Source organism: Phalacrocorax aristotelis, chromosome 4 (genome assembly GCF_949628215.1).
Source record: "Phalacrocorax aristotelis chromosome 4, bGulAri2.1, whole genome shotgun sequence".
Classification (NCBI taxonomy): domain Eukaryota; kingdom Metazoa; phylum Chordata; class Aves; order Suliformes; family Phalacrocoracidae; genus Phalacrocorax; species Phalacrocorax aristotelis.
The window spans coordinates 74,303,571-74,319,161 of record NC_134279.1 but is presented as its reverse complement, the minus strand read 5'-3'; the positions used below and the strand labels follow the sequence as shown (position 1 = coordinate 74,319,161).

Here is a 15,591-nt window from a genome sequence, read left to right as displayed (position 1 = left end):
GCCAGTAAATTGCTAACCTTATCATGAGAATATTTTTTTTCTTTGAAAAGGAGGCAGTGCCTAGGACTTTTTGAAGGCCTTCCAGAAACTTGTTGTCAATATCCATCATAGGTAGAAGGAGCTCAGGTACTCTGGTATTGGGTATGAGACCTGAAGATAAGCTGATTAAAAGATCCTCAATGTAAAGATACACTGTGATGCTGATTTAGTGATTATGTGCCAGTTTGTAATTATGATACTATCACTGTGTGACCACAGACAGAGCTATTCTGTGAGAGCTCGGTCACCCACAGGTGCTTTCACAGAGAGTGGTGGGGTATGAGTGTGGTACATTGATCATGGAGGGGGTCTCTCATCATTATGATGGTCCTTAAATCAAGGTGATAGAAATGTAAGGCTGGAACAGCCTGACCTAGCCCTCATGACATGCTGTGGCAAGGTCTAGTACAGTAGGTCCTCTTAACCCAACCTGGGGAAAAGACAGAACAGCCTCTGGAGGTGAACAACATGGACCTCTAATGCCACAGCCCCTGCCAACATTCACGTGAGATGAAGTGTCTGGGCTCAATATTTTCTAAGTGTTTTCACGCACGTGTAAGTACAGCCTTCCCTATATCCACACACGTACGTTCACTCTCCTGTAGAGAGGTCTTTTAGAAAAATGAACTTGCTATTAAAGTGACAGCTTGTTGGACAGCAGAGACAAATTAGTGCTAGATGCAGAATAATTACATTGACAAATTGCTTGAGTTGTATGTTAACGTCAGTGAAAAGCCCCAGGTCCTCTGTAAAACTGTAGCAATATGGGAAAAATGGAGAGAAAACCAGGACCCCAAAGTAAGTTCTGGAAATGTATATGAAACAATAGTTCTGTGAGTGAGGGTAATTACAGAATGGTGCGGAACAGGAAGATAGCTTTAAATTCTTCTCGGGGCTGCCTTGCATGTGGGTTGCTCCTTTGACTTCAATCTATTACTAACGCCACCAAGTAGTGCTTGCAGAATTGGGAACTAAATGTGTAGTTAAGAACCCCTTGAAAGTAAAGAAACCATAAATTATAACCTCCCTGGCACAGAGACTATTATTTCAAGAACAGTAACTATTAACAGATCTCTTGTTTTACATGAAGTTATAACAACAGTTCAGCATATAGGTTCCTTACACCGTTGTGTGTGCAACAGGAGACCAGCACAACCATTCCAGCAAGGTGGTAAAACCGTATTGAGTTTTCCCAGCTGCCTCAGCATCTTGAAGGCAGAGCTTGAAGGTAACTGCGACCTGCACAACTCTCTATTCAGCCTTTTACTGACTTTACGGCTGAAACTGGGCTGATTCAAAGCAAAGGCATGGGAAAGCACTGCAGTGATCTGCACTGTTTATGCAGCGAGTTTTTTATAAATGTCATTCCTGGAAAATTTGAAAAATTTTCAGAGTACAAATAATATTTTCCCCCAAAGGATTTTGAAGTGCAATGCCACGCTTTAAATTAACAATGAGGTAAACCAAAGTTAGTTTGTTCAAATGACTGAGTTTACTTTCTTAGAGGTGAGGTGGGCCATTTCAAGTAATTTGATAAGGGCAAGAAACTTAGTTGTAGGTCTTCACAGCAGTCAAATTAATTTCCTCTCCCTTTTGCTCCCATTCATACAAATGTTCAAACCCACCACCAAAATGACACATTCATTTCTAAAACAACCTACTGGCTAGCAGCTAATTGTAAGTTAAAAACAAGGTGTGGTAGCTGAGTTCAGTTCAAAACCATTAAAGCACTTAATTCCCCTGAGCACTAGTATTTACTTGCAGGTTTGAAAAAAGACCTGACCTGCACGGTTTATGAAATCTTACTGTCCTGCACTGGGAATTTGCTTAAATATTGAAAACTGGGTTTTAAAAAAATTATCTGGGTGACCCTTATTTTCTGAAGTGCAAAAGGAAAACATTTATGTTTCTATAATGAGAGTATTAGAACTAAATGCTGTAATGTCAGACTAAGTAGTATTACTTTAGCTCCTGTACGGTTGAGTGATTTTACTATAATAGTTTCTCATAATAATGCTTTTTATCTGTAATACATAGGGGATAGAGAGACTGACAGAGCTGTAATCTTTCTTTCAGAAGCATGGTGTTAAATGAACAGGGGCCAAGTGAAAATATAATTCTGAAAGGAAGATAAAGATGGCCCTATATAAGACTGAAATAAGACATGTCACCATTTCAAGTGAAAGATGTTAGCTCTGAAAATAATTCCATATATTAAGAAGAGATGTCATATGAAGTTAACTTTGAATTTATACTACAAGGCCCAGAATTTATTTGTTTGTGGCAAACGGCTGCATACGATCACATGAGTTTTGTACAGCCCCTACTCTTGCCACTGCTATTTGTTGTTTATGCAGCACTGTGCGTGCTGAGCACTGAACACGTTTATGAGGACTAGGGCCCTGCCCCAAAAAGCTCACTGTTTACTAGACCACAGAATGAACAAACATGCTCTCCTGGTTTCACAGATGCCTGCGCACACATGCAAAGCTCCTCCACGTGTACTGAGGCAAATCAACGCTGGAACAGCTTCAGTATGGATGGTAGCCTGTACTGGAGCTGCCAACCACCCATCAGGACATACTGAAATTAGTGTCTTCTTCACTTTCCCTCCCAAAACTCCTGAACTGCCTTTTCTGTCACCTTTTTAAGTGTGTGTGGTCATCGGTGAATGAAAAGCAAATACACTACACTGGTGCCCCTGAACTATACTCTAACCCGCCACTGCTACCATGCAACGCCATCTAAATTTTAACACTGCAATAAGATGTTTCACTGCCGTAAATTAGCACTGGGTTTAATGTGCTCGCATCTGTTATTTTTACATCATGTTGCCCAGTCACGTCAAAGACCAGTGTTACACCATTTCATCCTTCCTGGCCCGTGTGTGTGACTGTGGAGAACAAATTGGGGAAACAATGGCGATTGTGGCAGTGGTTTATAATCTGGGAGTGATGGTGGGTGGCGTAACCTGGCTGCCGTGGTTGACGGTGTTAGGCTAAAGGGAGGCTCCACCAGCCCAACCCTCAGGAGCGAGGGAGCCCATGGCTGGGGCCCACCTGCCCCATGAGGAAAGGCCTTGGAGCTCCTTGGGGGGAGCAGGGCGCCCAGCCACTGGCCCGAGGGGTGCAAGCGCCATTTTCAGCCTGCTCTGCCCGGGGCTTGGGGAAGGCGGCGCCTGTGGGGTGCTGAGGGCTGCGGTGGGGTCGAAGGCACGCGCCGCGTACCGCCACAGTAGTCCCATACTAAGGGGCTGCGTCCCCTTTAAGGCGCGGGGGCGCGTGTCACGTGGTGCCGGCGGGCTGCCGGGCGGCGGTTGTAGTCCCTTGAGCGGGGTGGTGACGGCGGGCGGCGGCGGGGGGAACTACAGCTCCCAGCGGGCCCCGCGGCGACGGGCGCGCTCACCGGCCGCGCCCTGGCGGGCCCCGCGGTGCACGCCGGGAGTTGTAGTCCACCGCCCCCCTCTGCGACGGGCTGAGGCGCAAAGCGGGAACTACGAGTCCCAGCGTGCCCCGAGGGGCGGGTTCCCGTCAGCGCGAGGGGGAGCCCCCCGACGTAAAGGGGGATCACTTTCCCCTTGTGTCCGCCATATTGGACGGTAACTCCGGTCAGCGGAGCTGGGGCCGAGGGAGTCCCCGTCGCCGTGACAGTCGGTGCGCCCCGCTCCTCGGCGCCCGGGGTGGCCCCTGCCCCGGACCTGCCTGGCCCCTAGCTCCCGGGCGCTTGCGGCGGCCCCGCGCCCCTTCCCCATCTCCTCCTCCTCCTCCTCCTTCTTCTCCTCCTCCTCCTTCTTCTCCTCCCCCCGCTCCCTCCTCCCTGCCCGGGTGTCAGGCACGATGAGCCCGGCCGACGCCAAGCGCGGAGCCAAGCGCCGGAAGAACAAGCGGGGCGGCGGCCTCAGCAGCACCGGCGGGCCGGGACCCAGCGGTGGCGGCGGCGCCGGCAGCGGCGGTCTGGGCAAGGCCGGGGCGGCGGCGGCGGGAGCGGCCCCTCTGCGGGCTGCGACCCAGGCGGCCGCCGCCTCGCCCAGCGCGGTGGGCGGCCTGCTGACAGCGCCGGTCGCCGGCAACGGAGCCCTGGGCGGCGGCGGGGCCGCGGCGGGACACGGCGAGGTGAGGGGGGGCGGCGGTGACATCCCGCTGCGGCGGGCCCGGCACACACACACACAGATCCCCACATGCACCCACCCGGGGGGGGCGGCGCTGGCAGCGGGGGGCTGGTGCGGCCGCGCCATCCGCCCTCGCCTCCTGCCCTCGGCGGGTGCGGCCCCGGGGCCTCGGCGGGTCGGGGGGGGGCGAACGCTGGGCCCCGGCAGCGGCGGGGCTGGGCAGTGCCCCTGGCTCCCCACCCTTTGTGGGGGAAGGGCCGCGCTGGCTGTTCGGGGCCCTGCCGTCCGGGGCTTTATCCTGACATCCCGGCGGGAGGCGGCGCCGGGGCCCCCATCACCGGGGGTCTTCGGGCTCGGGCCCCGCCTTAATGGAGGAGCTGTAAGAAATAGGTGGGCAGGCTTTGAAAGAGCGAAAATATACCTTTGTGTGTATTTTTTTCCCCATTAATTTTGTAGTAGGCAACTTGGTTAAGCATAGGAGGTTCATTGCAGCTTGGCTTCTGGTTTGCACTCTGGTGCCTCGGAATAGTTCAGATCTGTTATATTATTTCATAATACGGTGAAATTGGTTGGGGGCAGATTGTGTGGTTTCATTGGTCTTCCCCACCCCCCCCCCCCAAGAATAATTGCTCAAGGATTAGGCCTGTAGAAAGGTATCCTACTGGCTCAAGTGGCAAAAAAGTAAATAAGTTTACGTTCTTTTCTGTCACAAAGGTTACCCCAAATTTTTTGTTATCCACACAAAGCTTGCATTTAGGTATCATATTTACAAAAGCAATTCTTGCTGACAGCATCTTCAGACTTCCATGTGCATGTCATACAGCCTGCTCTGTTTCCTCTCTCTCATAAACTTACTGTACATATGAGGGGGAAATAGAAGAAATGGCTTTTGTGATGTAGGTTGTCTGAAATAACAAGATGTAATAGATGTGGTTTTTCTGTTCTCCTTGTAATTTTGTGCCCAGCTATTTTGCTGGGTCAACAATCAATTTGATGATTCTAGATTAACTTTCCCCCATTCCTTAAAACTTGTCTTTCTGCACTTTCATATTTGGTTACCCCAAATCCACAGTGTTTAAGATTAACCATTCCTATATGTCTGTGCTAACGTGACACTTATTTCAGGCAAAATTTCCTTTTGGGACAGTAGCCCTTATGTGATTAGATATCCAGAATAATGATGTGCATAACAGTGAAGAGGTGTCCAAGTTTTTATTTGTAACTTTGCAAGTCATCACTAAACTCTGTTCTACTTAAACCTCTAGAAGGAAGAGGCATCTTGTTTTGTTTTGCATCTTAGATTGCAGGCTCTTCCAGGTGCAGGTTCCTAGCAATTGTTGGAATAAACATGATAATCCCAATGGATATAAAACAAGCAGTGAGTGATATGCAGATGGGACATGGATGTGATTCAAATAGTGAAGGCTCCGCTATCACTGCTATTTTGATATGGTTGTATCTTGTTGTTATGTGTAGTCTAGGGCTCTGGTTGTAACCCAATGTCACTGTATCAGATATTGTTCTGAAATTTGTCTTTAAGAGCAACATCACTGCTAGTCTTCCTACTTCATGTTTCTTTCCTTCAGACTAGGTAGTTACTAATGAAGTTTCTCAGTCTTGAGGAGTCTTCACTGGGAAAATATAAGGCATATCTTCAAAACTGAATACAGTATTTCAGCACTAAATTTCTGGGACAATGCTTCTGTATGTTACATGTACTGAGATGTTATTCATAATCTTAAAAGTATGCACAACATGTTGTTTTGAATGTGTTTGTAACTTTGTCTTAATTCACCTTCTTTGCTTGTACTCTTAGATGTGTATGCAATCTGTCAAACATTTCCATTTCACTTAAGTGTGGTACAAGTGATTCTGAAGACTGATGGGGAATTAAGTTGGTTAAATAGATCAGTTAGTTAAGCTAGAACGAACCTGCAATGCAGACCTTATTTAATCAAACAGTAAGGTTTTGCAGATAAATAAATCCTTGTGCTCAGTTTCTGAAAGGTAAATGCTTATACTCTATAATACTCCTTTAAAGTTGATGCTACTTCCTCCATACTGGTTTCAGTGACCTTTTTCTTGACATTTTCAATACTTTTCCAATGGTGGTGACGTACAAAAGTTGCCAGTACTTAAAAGTTGACTGGTAATGTTGTTTCAAAGATGAAAGCAAAGATGCAATCTTAAAGCATCATTACATAACTATTACTTACAGGAAAGAGCGATCTCCTTAATGGTTAATAATTTGCAAGTTAAGGGTACATGGACAAAACGAGACTTCGTTCTTTCAGTGTAAGATTAGCATATGTTGTTTCTGGATGAAGTTGAGAAAGAAAATTGTGTATTTTACATGACTGATCACTTCTAAATTAGGTGCAATATTTGTTTTGGCTGGGTGGAGAGTAAGCAATGCGCTAATAGCTGTAAAGTAGTAACTAGAGTTGCTTTACATACATCTTACACAGAATATTGTGTAGTTCCTGTTAGTGGGTAAGAGAAATCATCAGCCAGTTCTCTGCAGACAAACTTGAATGTTTAATCTCTGAAAATATATAAAATATAACCACCACCGCCCCCCCCCAGAATTTCATATTTGCTGCACAGCATAATGTTTTCTACTTGTTAGCATGCTTTCCAGCTGTCGTCACCTCCCTGGTTTTAGGGCATCCATTCTGGATGTGGTGGGTACATGCTTCTACTAATGTTCCCTTAAATGCTTCTTCCAAAACTTGTCTAAAGTATAGAATGGAACTAGATGTTTAAGGGATGAATCCCGCGTGTGCTCCACGTTCTTGTGTGTCAATAATGGTTCAGAATGAGGTATACTTCCAAAATGCTTTATAAAACAGGTTGAACAGAGTTTTTAAATGGCTATATTTTTGGTTGAAACTAAAAGCACATGTGCCAGTATTGAAATTCTAGCTAAGCCTGCTAGAGCTGACAAATATATTTTAATTGACGTTTTTATACATCTTATCTGGAATTTTTTTTTTTAAGACTGTAGGCTAAATTCTGTATTAGAGTATGTGCTGAGTCTTGTTCTGGGATGCAAGTGGCAAGTCCTAATGGAATCTTCCTGGAAGATATGGTGCCCCATGCACATGCATTATAGCCTCCAAATTCATCCTCTCTAGCAGTGTCAGATGTTGTAGAATGATAGTGAAATTAAGGATGCATTGGCAGTGTTTCAGTGCAAGGGAGTATCTCAGTTTTGGAAACCTGTAACTGAGTAGACTTTAACTGGAAACAAAGTCATTTGGTTGTGTGGTGCTGCTGCAGGACTTCCCTAGGAGGTATTTTTTTTTCCCTTGCGGGACTATTTACAGCATTGTTACCGAGTGAAGAGTCAAGTATCCTATAAATAAGTTATTTGTAATCAGAAAGTAAATATTTTGAACTTTAATGTAAATGTTTAAAGTAATAGATCTTTCTTTTTTTTAAATTCAGTAATGCATTGCATCAGGCCTTCATAATTTGATCCTATAAATTTTTGACTGATGGTTGGGTTGTTGAGGCTGTGAGATGCATTTGATTATCTTTATCAACCACTGCATAACTCATAGATATTCTGTAATAAAATTAGTTGTTCCTCAGTATGTGCAGGTACTTTGGTGTCAAGAGTTTTGTGTTAGTGGCTGATTAGCTGCAGTAGTAGTTTTTGTTGCAGACCTGACTGATCTCATGTTATTAAGGAGAATAATTTAGTAGCCATTTTACAATTCTCTCACTTGCATTTTCAAAATATTGTTTGTCAGTCAAGAGTGGTAATATGCAATCATCTTACATTTGAGATCTGTCTGTTTTAAAGTGTTCATAAAATATTTCACTGGACTATTCCTTTATTATGATATACTGCTTTTTAAATAGATATTCTATACATAGAAGAACATACATTGGCACCTTTTAGACCAAAGTTTTTTCAGCAGCTTTGTAGTTCACTGCATTTTACTGATACCTGTGCTTGATTTGTTGTTTGAGATTTTCCCTTTTTTATCTTCCCCCTCCATGATTCAAATATTCAAAAGAAATAGCATACAAAAGTGGAGCTTTGTCAGGAACTCAGAAGTTCAGCAAATAGCTAGCTTTTGAACTTTTGTGTAAGGCCTCCTCCCTTCCAAAAGCCAACTTAGTTTGACCAATTTTTGTTGAGACTCAGGTAAACTAGATAAGTTCCGATAAATAAAATAGTATTGTAACCTCTCCTCTTCAGGCTGAGGAAACAGGTACTTCTAAACACTAACTCCATGAAAATTAAGTCTTTTTGACAGTCTGGTAGCCCATTTGTTCCTCTGACTAAATGCAGTTTGCTGTCTTTTTTTTTTTTTTATTTTTTTTTTAAATAGACGTACAGTCCCTGCCCTGAAGATCTTAAGCTCTGCTTATTTTTCTAATAAAAGGAGATGTAACAGAATGAGATGAAACTATTAGGATTGGGTTTAGGTGGTGTGGTTCAGTTAGCTTGCTAATTTAGAAAGAGAATCTATGTGACTTAAATAAATCTAACCAGAACACTTCAAACTTTAAAACAAGCTTAATGGTTGCATAACATTCACATTAATAGCTCTTCCTTAGCTTCTTCCTGTGATCATTTAAGGCATTTTTCAGCTAATAGATCTGAGACTACAGGCACACATATTAGTGCTTCATTCAGATCTTGTAAAACTGCTCCTGGGAAGTGTGCGCCTGTATGTACTCGTGACCTTGATGTACATCCAATCCTGGAGCGCTCCATTTCTCCCCCACCTCCTGCACCTGCTATATTATGGTCAATTGATAACGAGAATAATCAGTTGTGAATTGTTAAATAAAATATGTGGAAAGTGTGTCCAAAAAAATGGCGTCTGGTTCAGCGGTGGCTAATCTGTACTAGCAAGTATCCTCCTATGGCTTTGTTCTGAGGTGCTCGATTCTGGGTGTGAAGGCAAAGGATTTTTTATTTTCTTGCTGTATTGGTTGCAAAATGGTTGAGAGAGATTGAGAGAGAGAATATTTTAGTGACTCCCTTCCCCTTCAAACTTTTGTTTCTAACTGTGAAAACATAACCTCGTTGATTTAATTTTGAACTAGATTAATATGAAAAGTTAGTTCTGAAATAGGCGCATATTGATGACAATACTCAGGGTTCTTGTCCTGGAATTTTTTTGATCCCAAACAGTACCTGAAGCTTCATTCAGGTATTCAGTATTGCATTCTTTTCTTAGTTATGGCATTTATCCTTTTGTAGTGATATCCCTTCTTTAGGGGAGCTCTCAGATCCTTCCTCCTTTACAGTCTCTGTAAGGAGGGGATGCAGGCGTACTCTCTCCTCCTTCTCTGAGTGAATGTGGAAATTAAATTTGGTAGTGTTTGGTGCCTACAAGACTAATGTTTAGTCCCTGATGTGTGTGTAGCGAGGGTGGTCCTTAACAAATACAGGTCTGCTGAAGATGTGTTGTGAACCAGTTAGGAGAAATAACCAGGAAACAAACTTGCTTTGCTTAGGGCGTACAGGGCTCCATGGATGTTCTAGGCAGTGTTCCAGGTTTATATAGATCTGGATAATCAAAGAAGATGTAATATTTGTTGGGGCTCCTTCACTGTTGGGAAAGGAGGTCATGTATCCTCTTTTATTAAGGTAATGACAACAGTTCCTACATTTTCATTTCTTGTGGTAATTTTTTTATTTTAATAGAAGCCAAGGTAGCTTTGGACTGCTCTGTTTTGAGAAAGAGTATTCCATATGTGAAACTTGCCTAGGTTAATAAAACAAAAGGAAAACCTGAGTTAAATGGATAGAAGAATGCTGCAGTTCAGTTCTCTTTCTTTGCTAAGATCTTAATCTACAAGTTCCAGATTTCTTGTGCTGCAGATGATGAGTTCAACTGGGAAATTACATTTATGATGCCATTCTTAATGTTGTTATGGGGACTACCTAAATCGAGGCTTGTCTAAGAAGGCAATACAATAAATATGCCATTATTTTTTGACATGAGAATTACTTTATATTATAAAAACTCAAGGCAGCCTATGACATTATGAACCTTCACCTTCTAGCCGTGTGAGGAAGCACACCAGAAATAGTCTTAAAGATAGGTCTGGGCAACATAGTAATTTTCCTGCAGTATATAGTTTTTTATCTTCTCTATACATTTTCTTTTTTTTGCTATAGAATGTACAACTGCTTTAGTGGTGCAGATGTTAGTCCAAGCACTGTTTTACAAAGTGGATTTTAGGGGAAATATTAATGGGGTTGGCTGCAAGCCTATTTGAGGCTGTTGAACTGAAGTTGTTCATGCTGGACTGGTGATACTGCTGGAGAAAATTTATTTTGGAGTGTGAACTTTAACCACGTTCTTAAATAATCAACTTGCCTTCTGTTGCACAAGCCACAATTGTAGTTCCCTCCATCTCAAAATTCCTAATAGTGATAGAACACACTCAGGCACCTGACAGGCACTCTAAGTGGCCAACTCTCTTCACCCTTTGTTAAAGGAAGCCTTGAGGGACTTTGGTACAAGCTGGGTGCCTAAAGTTGGATAATATGGAAAAATCTCGGTAGGAGGCCATGCTTAGCCTCTACTTGCCTATGCAGTTATGGCTTCTTCCTTTTCAATGAGGAGAAAAAAAAAGGTGGAGCTCAAAAGGGTTGAGATGAGTGACCCCCGGGTCATTTCTTAAAACTGAAAGAATAGCTTTGCTTATTTATAGGGAGGAAACAAAAGATTGACTACAGTGTGCGTTTCTCAGAAGAAGAGCTCTGGGTACTTCCATGAAATACTGCTATGCATAGCCTCTTCTCAGGCGTAGGGGAATAAAACAGATTACAGTTAAGTTGCAGATGCCTCTGTAGTGTTACTTATGGTGGAATGTCACAAAGTTAAGTCCTCATGCACAGTAGATCTTTAAAGTAGTCCTCTTCTAACACCTTGATTTGTTGAATTGGTTTGTAGTAGCTTTGTCAAGTGTTTGCTTCTGAAGGAGCTTAAAAAACGAGACCACTATCATCCAGGTAAATAATTAAGTTTTTACAGGCTTACAAAAGTAATTATTTTTAAGTCCAGAGCTTTGGACTTCCTTGATCTAGAGCAGACTTGTCAGCCATGGCATCTGGGCTTTAGGGCTTCTCTTGCAATCTCATCTTCTACTTGCCTTTAGAATGTGGCTGTGGGAGGTGAATTGCTGGTGGTGCAGGAGGGGCCAGGAGCCCTGTGCTGCAGTAGGCAGCGAGGACTAATTTCTGGGAGTGTGCGTGGATGGCAGTTGCTCTTAGAAAAAGCTGCTGGATTTTTTTTTTAACTGCTTTGGCAGAAGTTCAGTGGTCTGTGTTGCGCTGCGAACAGATGGAGGATGTGATCAGTTGTTGGGACAGTGTTTGCTGCTCTAAATAGCTGTTCCTTGTCTTCTCCAGGGAAGGGTAGCAGGCTGGATGGAAGTGTCCGGCTGGCAGCCCAGGGGACTTCACTGTTCTAGATCTAAATTTTCAGATGCCCATCTTTATTCTTCTAGATATTAACTATGCCTACGCAATCAAAAGTGTTAGTTTAGTCATGGCTTGCATTGCAATGTCAGCTTTGCTCACTTAGATCCCTGAGCAAGTTGCTGCTCTTTTTGGGAATAACAGCTTTTCTGCTTAGAAGTTAAAGCAAAACCAAACAGTGTGGAGAACTGGGTGGTGGTTGGTTTATGTCCCAAATCTGAATATGCTGAAGAAGTAAGCTTCTAGAGGTTGTATATAGATACGTGCACCACTAGCATATAAAATTCCAGTGATTGATATCTGTTTATTAAATATCATATGTTTGATATGTAAGCTGTAGTAATTAAATCCAGTTGTCCTGTGAGAATGTAAAGGGATCCATGGACCCATAACTATCTGTCGTTTTCCGAATTAGGAGTGCAAATGCTGGCAATTTAAGTCTATACTAAGGCTTTTAGTACTTAGACTTCTGTGGACAAGAGTGAAATAGTTGAGAGATGTGTTTGTGTAATTTTATTTTTTCCCTTCTGCTTAAGGTCTCGCTTACCTCCTTTAGGAAATCTGCAAGCATAGCAGAAGTAACCACTGAAACTATTCCCCAAAGAAGGTAGTGGAGAATAAAGGGTAGAGTAGTAGGCATGTTCCTCTACAGCATCAGAAGCTGAAGGAGGCTCACAGTAATGAGAATCTCACTTAGTTATAATACTCAGAAAGCTATTGGGAAGGGGGGGGAAATGCAAATGGCATCTTGTGTTAGGACTGTCCATCTCCTGAGCAAGCTTTCATCTAGAATTAGTCATCTAAGATAATAGATGATCTGGATTCATGGTAGTAATCTGCCTCTCAGGCGGACTTAGCACAGCTGTGTGCTAACATGGTTGTCTAGCTTCTGCCAGAGCTGGTATGTAATAACTTAGAGTTAGTGTTCAGCCATGGCCATCGAACATTCTTTCTGTGGCACAACCAGCTACTTAGGAGCTGTAAACCTGGATATTTACCAACTAGACTGAGGTCTGAACAAGACCCAGAAACAGCTTCTGGATATGCTTCTTATGTAGTAAAATATTGCTTTCTCAGGGACCGGTATTTTTTGGCCTACTTTGTATTCTTATCATCTGTCTGAAGAAAGAGGTGGCAATTACAGATCTGGTAAGTTAAGGGAAGTCTGTGGTTAGTGAATGAAGATGGGGTCTTTGGAAGGATAGAATAAGACTAACATGGCTCTTTCTTTCCCCTTGGATGATGCAGGAGAAGAGTTAACATGGATAAGGAGAGAAAGAGCTGTAAAAGCACTATTGATGTGACACTATCAACGTTACATGAAATATGCTTAGCCTTTTGAAATGGGCAAGTTCATGAAAGACTCTTGAACATATTTAACTGAGCATGACGTGCAACCAATTTTTTTTAAACTTGACTAATAAGTTTTGGTCATGTCCTTTGTAGGTTTTGAGTGCCTGTCATTAGTGACATGTAAAATAAACTTAATTATATCAGCATTGTAAGGTGAGGGAAAGAAGAGAAGGCTGTCAGTTGAATCCTGCTTCCGGAAGAAGTCTATTAATGCAAGCCATGACTCTTCAAAATTTGTATATTTCTTTGTTAGGGTGTATCTCATTGCATGTAGTACTAAAATTTGTTGGAAACTGTATTAACTGTAATGTACACATAATGTTCTGCCAAGCGCTGTAAGGCTCTACCTGACTCCTGTTCTGCTTTAAACTTCGTGCTGTCAGTGCATCAATGACAGCTCCTTACAAACTGGCTTCTTCTCTTTGAGGCTTTTTTCAAAGAGAGAGAACTAGTGCAAACAGCTGTATGTTGATGTGGTTGGAGTCATTGCACTAACTGTGGGCACTGCAAACTTATGGATTTCTTCTGTATTTTGGGACTAAACTAATTTTGCTTTTAAACAATTCTTTTTAAAAAGCCAAAGTGTGTTTTCTGGTTGGGGGGAGGGCAAAAAAAGAAAAAACCCAGGGGTTTTTTTTTGTGTGCAGAAATAGTAGCTTTAGCTCTCAGAGCTGAACTCTTCCAAAGCTGGGAAGGTGGTGGTACCACTGAATTGTACACAAGGGTAGTTCAATACTTTCTAATATTGTGTTTTTTTCTGTTAATCTAGGTGCAATGAACTAAGCGCATGATTTAAAAATACCTTAAGTTAATGTGTTTTTTCATAGGCAGACTTTGGTTAGTTTGTGAATATTACAAGAAGTTGCGGAACCTCTTTCAAATTCTGTAACCATATTAAGCCCAATAGTTGACTATTTCAAACTTGTTGTAGGGAGTATTTCACAGACATGGATGTGAGGCTCTGAATTTGGATAACACTAATGTTGACGCAAGCCCAGAGACACTTTCGTGGACAGATGCGTGAGTGAGAACGTGTGTGTGCATGCTCATACACGTGTGTGCATGTATCCAAGCTTTTTAAAACATGGCATTTTGAATGAGGATTAATGACATTGCTCTGTAAGCATAGGCATGAAGTAAAAACTTCGTATGTGTGCATGTATATTTTTTGTATTAGAAAAACACGTGCATATGTGTTAGGGCTGCTGATGGACAAAGAAGTGCTTGAACAAAGGCTTAAACGTTCCTTGCCACACTTGGTCTCATAGCGAAACCAGTCACTGGGAACAGAACAGTTTGCCTTAAAAAGCAGTTCTGAGCCACAGTACATTTTTGCCAGCCGTTAGTGTTTAATTGGTGTGGAGTTAATGACCAAAAGATTTCTTAATTGCCCTAATGCTTCCAGGCTGCTTATCTTCAATAAGCTGCTGCTACAACAGATGGTAAGTTAGTGGTTTAGCTGAGGGTCACTAAAAGTTTTTCACCACTGTATTTTAACGGCCATAACTTACCTATGTGGCTATAGATAACGTGTAGTTGAAACCCAAATCTTCACTGGAGTAGCCTTCAGATGAAATAAGGTTTTATTTTGTCACTCAGCAAGAGGTAGAAGACTTCTTTACTCAGAAGAAACTTTGCAGTTTTATCTGTGTGATCATCTTTATTTAATATGTGTGATCATCTTTATCTTTACTTCTTTTTCCTGGCTACTCCTAAAATTAATCTCCACTATACTGTCACTCTCCGCTTGTTTCAGGGAGTCTGCAGGGAATTGTACTAGTATCTGCTGTGATTTGAGACAACTTGCAGCAGCAGCCTGAAGCTGACTGGGGTTTTTTGGTGTGGTTTTATTTTTTGTTAGTGTCATAACTGCTGAGTATCTGAACCACAAGAATAAAAGTGGACAAAATTAAACTTACATAATTTTCAGGTATACATTGCTATAAAAAAAAGATTCTTATGCTTTCAATGGCAAAGAAAAATTATGACTCTTTCCTGTCTTGAAAACAGGCTACCATTCTTGTACAGTATCCTTCACTAGCCTTATGTTTGAAAACTTATGTAGGAGGAGGAGGAACTTTGTACTGAGGAACATTGCATAGTGACTAAGTTAAATACTAATTATTATTTAATGTTTTTGAAAGTGCTGTCATTGGTGACCTAGCTTACTGGTTTTCAGAATTATGGGGAAATCATGACAGTCACGCATACTTGGAATATGATTTAGACTGCTTGTTGCTTGTTTGTTGTTTTGTTTTGTTTTTTAACTTGATGGCTGTCGTATGTCCTCATAATAAGAATGACGAGGAATAGTCTTTTGTCAATATTCAAAGTCATTCTGAGCCTATGTTTTCATTTTTAATCAGGTGAAAAATGTAGTGATTGTGTAAGGTTTAGGGGATTGTTCTGGTCCCCAGGAATTTGTTAAAATTCACAGAAACATGGTGGGATGACTCACACAACTGGAGCACTGCAATGGATGGCTACAAGCTCTTTAGAAGGGACAGGCAAGGAAGGAGAGGTGGAGGGGTAACCTTGTATGTTAGGGAGTGTTTTGACTGTCTAGAACTCAGTGACGGTAATGATAAGGTTGAGTGCTTATGGGTAAGGGTCAGGGGGAAGGCCAATAAGG

General features: G+C 42.4%; 1 protein-coding gene across 4 annotated transcripts in view; it reads left to right on the top strand.

Moving 5' to 3' along the window:
- The first annotated feature begins 3,687 nt into the window (after nt 1-3,687).
- FAM193A (family with sequence similarity 193 member A) overlaps nt 3,688-15,591 on the top strand; it is an 82,477-nt gene continuing 70,573 nt past the window's right edge. For 3 of the 4 annotated variants that reach the window (XM_075092027.1, XM_075092028.1, XM_075092030.1), the window contains exon 1: nt 3,729-4,151. In XM_075092027.1, coding sequence (XP_074948128.1) covers nt 3,876-4,151 — 276 coding nt within the window. In that variant the 5' untranslated portion in view covers nt 3,729-3,875. Of the gene's footprint in view, nt 4,152-15,591 lie in introns of all 4 variants that reach the window. The other variant, XM_075092029.1, reaches the window with a different exon arrangement.